A 5,598-nucleotide genomic window follows, 5' to 3' on the forward strand; every position below is an offset into this window, starting at 1 on the left:
TAAGGTGACATGCGCACTGGACCGGAACCATTGATACTTTTTCTATAGTGACGTCTTGGATGCGACCTTCGTAACAATCGCCGGGTTGCCGTTTTAAAACTACTGAAAATCGTACTACACCCCCTTCAAAGGCAAATTGTCAAGTTGACTTGGCTATCACGTACAACTATTTTTCGCTTTAAAGACAGTAAATAGGCATTATGCGTGCGATTGCCGCCATCGTTGTCCCAAAGATCAGAATCTCCAATCGAAACGCAAAAAAATCGTTTGCCGCTAGATGGCGCAAAAATCGACTTATTTTATCACGTTATACAGGGACTCAATTTGAATTGAACAATTGAAAAAAAATTGAAAAAAAATTGAAAGTTAAAACAATTTGAATTTCACACCTCTGTCAATGTGAACACTTACAAGCGAGGGTCAAAATGCCATTTCGGAAACATCCTAAGCGACATAGGTTCTCCAAGGGTCACCGCTTTTATGAAAGAAAGGAGTCAGTTCCACGTAGCTCAGCTGAGTCGAAACTAAAATGGAAAAGGCCATCAGGTAAGAAAGTCTGTAATAAAATGGTATTATGAATATTGCTGCTGCTGTAGTTGTATTAATTAAAGCAGTTTGGTATACCAAATGAGCTTTGACCCTACCAAATTTGAATCCAAAAAGTAGCAAAACCTGTTTTTTTTATAACGTTTAAGTGCGTTTAAACTAAAGAAATATCCAAAATGCTAGATTCAGAGATGATCTCGCTGAAACATCCTAACACGGGTGACATTTTGGGTCACCATCTTCTACGACCTCTAGTCAAGGAGGAAAGGGTTCGATTGTTGAATTTAAATGCCTTTGTTGTGACTTTGTTAGTTAGAGTTTCGCCACTTTTGATAAAGTCTCTGGGCAGGAAAATCGTAGTATGTGGCAAAGCAATAGCAAAGTAAACCTTCAGTTGGCCTGTGGAATCATGCTTAGCGGTCTACGCCGGCGATCCGCGCAAGCTTTTTTAAGCTGCCTTGATCTTCCTTCACCAAATTTGAAGCGGCTGTCACGGTACTGCAAGAAAACTTCAGACTTGGTCTCGAAGTGCAACGAAGACGACATGAGAGACAGGCGAATTAGTCTGAAGGAGCGGAACTTGCGCGTTGGACTTCCTTCAAAGGCAAAAGTGTCGGTGGAAGCTGATTCACGGTAAGAAAAACAAACTGTTATGACACTAAAATCTATCAAACATTTTATTAGCATCCTGTGAGCTCGTGCTTTTCTTCCTATTGAAATTGAACTAACCATCACACGGTACCGTTTTAGTAAGTAAAACCTACTTTGTATATGGTACATCAGTTTTACGTCATCTTAATATAGACTTAACGTGGGTCTTGCGGCAGCTTCTAAGCAACTAACCCAACCCGCAACACAGGTTGTAAGTGTTATGGCGGAAAATGTAACACCAAAAAAGAGCATTATTGCAATTGGCATCGACTGATGTGAGGTCAAATGACCAATTCCCAATAGGGGTTCCGCCAGGTTAGCAATTTAATTTAAGTTTAATGTGAGTTACTTACTTCTCAATCGCAAATAACTGCAACATTTTCCTGTCAGCAAGCTTTCATCAACAGCTACTGTACCTTTACTTATACGAATGTCGTATACGTGTTACAGGAAACATGGAACGTACCTTGGGTGAACAACTGGCAAAGGACCTGCAGCGGGACGCGATCGTTGTCGACGTTTTAACGACCGACAACGATTCCAAGTTCTTCGAAGGTTTTTCAAAGCAAATGGAAAATAGCCAAAAACAGCAGGTTTGCACACATTTCGTTCACTTGGTCGGCGCATAAAACAACTAAAACTGGGCACGCTTTTTCCGGCAAGAGACACGAACAGAACCGTAGCGGCGCGATCCCAAAAAAAGTTTGCATTGGAGTGCCAAAGCAGACTTTTCGCTGAATATAAAGTCTGCATATTAAAATACGGAAATAACATTGATGAAATGGCCGCAAAACTTATCGGCGCAGCTGACGCCATGTTAGGCTGCCTGCAAGGTGACCATAGCGACTGCAAGCGGTTGTCCTTTGTCTGTCGCGGTAGAGAAAAGCCAGTAACTTGGGACAGCCGCAGGGTGCGACTTGTGCTTGACGAGCACGCGAAACTAACTTGCAAGCGGGCAATAGCAAAATATTTCAACAAAACAATTCTGTCAAGAATACGTCTTGACAGAAACACAAATAAGGTTGAAAGTGTTAACGCTACACTGGCAAAGACTTTACAAAAGGTCGACATTTTCAAGTAACTATGGCTGGGCGTGCTCACCTGGCTGTGATATGCCGTAATAATGGCCTTGGCAGTGGGATAGCAAGGGCTTGCGCAGCTTAAGGCGTTGGTTTGGAAGTGGGTTCTCCAGCAACGAAACGCTTAGCTGGTCTTCAGGCGGAACAAGTCCAGGCTGGATTGGAGAAAGACACTCCAGCAGCTCGAAGGCGACGAAAGTTCTGCAAAAGTAGGAGATTTAGACAACACGAGAAGCGTGCAGTAACGGAGACTTATAAATATGACTCACGTAATTATCGTGTGAAGTAGCGTTTAAGGCCAAAACATGCACGTTTTAAAGTTGTCATGGCCAAAGCAAAAGTGGTTTTGCAAGCAGCGTTTTCTTGCGTTGTTAATTTCGGCTGGCTCCAAACTTAAATGGTGCGGATTGACACAAAGACGGTCATGGCACGCGTGACTTACGTGAAGTTTGCCGGTAAGCGGTATGGGCGACTGATCCACCAGTAGCATATAAGCAAGCCGGTGTGCGCCATATCGCTTACCGCCAAAATTCATGCATCCTAGCCATAACTGGTTTTTGCCCCAACCCAGCTAAGGCAACAAGCGTTTGGAGCGAGCCGAACTTTCTTAAATGTTAAATTTTCAATTGCGTTTCCAATCACCTGCATTGTGCATTAAAATAAAGAGTTACTTGTTCTAAAGCAGGGGTGTTCAAATGATTTCTGTCATGATCCACCACAACCAAACCTGACAACATGATGATCCACTAAATATGAATAGTAAATATATTGGACATGCTTTAATTTTTATGGTGCTTTATTCATGAAAATGTACCCTACAACATATTAATAACTTTGTAATAGTCAAAAGTGAAGTGTGCTACAGCTCCAAGATTATTTCAGTGAGAAAAATGATGAGTTGGTTTAGATCTCACAATAGCGTCGAATCGGGGCTTTCTGTCACTTACTGATATCCTCATAAGCTCATGAAGATGAGCATTTGTGAGTCTCGTTCTATGCTTGTTTTTTACAAAATTCATTGATGAAAACAACGACTCACAAAGGTACGTAGAAGCGAAGCAAGTAAGGATCCTTCTAGCCAGCCTGGTTATAACTGGGTACCTTTCCAAGGTTACAAGTGATAACCAAAACACATTTGGATCTGCGATACAAATCTCATCTCCTTTAAGATTACAAAGTTCTACCTGCATTTTAGACACCAGCAATGCATATTCAGTGGAAAGTTGTGTTTTCCAAGTGCCATTAACATCAGCAGACAGTGGATGTGAAATTAGTTCTATAACTGAACTGATTTCATAAAATTCCTTGAACCTGTTACAGAACTCAGTGTCCAAATTTTGCAGAAATTCGACAAAGCATGACCAATCATTATCACAGCTAACTTCTTGTATAGTCACTTTCAAGCATGGAAAGTGGAGCATGTCTTTGGTGATATCTGAAACGAATAGCAACAGCTGTTGCTTGAAAGATTTCACTGCTGACCACAGCTGAATGATAGTGTGCCCCTTGCCCTGGAGCTTCAAGTTCAGAGTATTTAGATGGGTAAAACAGTCAGCAAGGAAAGCCAAGTTACATAGATTGGTACCTTCAAGCAGAGTACTAGTTTGACCCTTTTCATTCAAAAACATGACCAAATCTTTACGAAGGTCCCACAGCCTTTTCAAAGCATTGCCCTTACTTAGCCATCTCACGTTATTATGCGTGAGTAAGTCACAAAATTCAGCATTATGCTGATCTAGAAAGTTCCTTAGTTGCCGGTGCTTTAGAGATGAGTTTGCTTTCAGTTTATTGATTAGTTTCATTGCATCAGTCATTAGCTCTTGGAAGTCTCCGGACAGCTTGGCACATAGTACGGATTGGTGGATGATGCAGTGGATTCCTATCAGATCAGGACAGTACTCGGTTCTCAAGTTGGTGACTACACCTACATAAAAATTGGAAGAGTTATTTACTGTAAAGTCATATTACCTCTTGAGGTATGTCAATACAAATAATTAGGCTATGGCCGCTATGCTATGTTAGATTTTGTGCAATGAAATATTTATTAGACTTAATACATTTGTAATGACATACATACAACTGTAATGAGTAATGACATACCATGACATGCTCCTATCATGGCGGGTGCACCATCAGTGGAAAGTGCGCAAATGTTCTGAATTGGCAACTGAAGCTCCTTAAGTTTGCTTATGAGTGCATCATATATCGCAGCTGCTGTAGTATTGCCATGTAGTGTGATCAGTGCAAGCAGTTCTTCATTGAACACTCCGTGGTGAAAGTACCTGCATGCAAATTTGCGTACAAAAAATAAAATATATACAAAATGTTTTTGACACTGGACTTGCAATGAAATTTTCCATTTACAACCAATATTATACTTATAATATCAACTCACCTAACAAATACTGCAAGCTGGGCACAATTAGTAATATCTGTTGATTCATCTAAAGCTAGTGCATAGCAATCAGCGTCCTTGACTTCAATCAACACCTGGTCATGCAAATCCTCAGCGATATCAGTGCATCTCCGTGTACATGTCAATCTGGAGAGCGGGAGAGTTGTCATGCTGGTGATCACTTCTTTCTTACTTGGATGCATGATTTTTACTGCTTCAACAATGCATTCTTTAACAGCTTCAGCATCACTGTATGTCATCATCCGCTTGCCCAGAATGTGACTGATGCTGAGTGTTGCTTCTGTGGCTTTTGATTGCTCAGACACAAATGTTGAGAGGCATTGTTTCTGAGAGCTGGCAGACTTATCTAAACACGCAACTTTCTGTTTTCTGGCCCATGAGCCAGGCTTGTACTTCTCATTAAAATGTTTATGATGAGTAAAGAAATGTCGTTTGATGTTTTGACTCTTTATCATGCTTAGAGTGCAGTCACACAATAAACATTTGGGTTTATTGCTTGGGTTGAGCACAAACAAGTAATCTTCAGTCCATTCACCATTGAATTGTCTGTTTTCTAGATCAATTTTCCGCTTCTTACTGGCCATGTTGATAATAACTCTGATGATTTGTACAAGTGATACATTTCTAGAAGTTTTTTGTTTCGCCGCGGCCCCCCGCTGTGCAGAAAACCAGCTGACCGCGAGAAGAGAAGACAAGAGAATAGTCAGTCGAGTTAGTGGTGTGTAAATGAGTAAACGAAAACGATACGCTTTAATGCTGAGAGGGAGCAAAATTATGCTATTATAAATTCAAAAAATTAATTTCAACCCTGGCAATTAGTATCCACATAAAAAGTGAAAGTTTTTTTGGAAAAAAAAAGTTTCTCTTGAAAAAAAAAACTTTTTTTTTTGAAAAAAAAAGGAAGTT

The 5,598-nt window shown here is 40.6% G+C and overlaps 1 protein-coding gene across 1 annotated transcript; it reads right to left on the reverse strand.

Annotated features, from left to right (window-relative positions):
* Positions 1–2,992: 2,992 nt before the first annotated feature.
* LOC143444234 (general transcription factor II-I repeat domain-containing protein 2A-like) lies at positions 2,993–5,394 on the reverse strand. The gene is made up of 3 exons (XM_076943396.1): positions 4,672–5,394; positions 4,377–4,558; positions 2,993–4,200 (listed from the first exon to the last, which is right to left on the reverse strand). Exons 1-3 carry the CDS (start codon positions 5,274–5,276, stop codon positions 3,155–3,157), a joined length of 1,833 nt encoding a protein of 610 aa, XP_076799511.1. The 5' UTR covers positions 5,277–5,394; the 3' UTR covers positions 2,993–3,154.
* Positions 5,395–5,598: the final 204 nt, after the last annotated feature.

Source organism: Clavelina lepadiformis, chromosome 1 (genome assembly GCF_947623445.1).
Source record: "Clavelina lepadiformis chromosome 1, kaClaLepa1.1, whole genome shotgun sequence".
NCBI lineage: Eukaryota > Metazoa > Chordata > Ascidiacea > Aplousobranchia > Clavelinidae > Clavelina > Clavelina lepadiformis.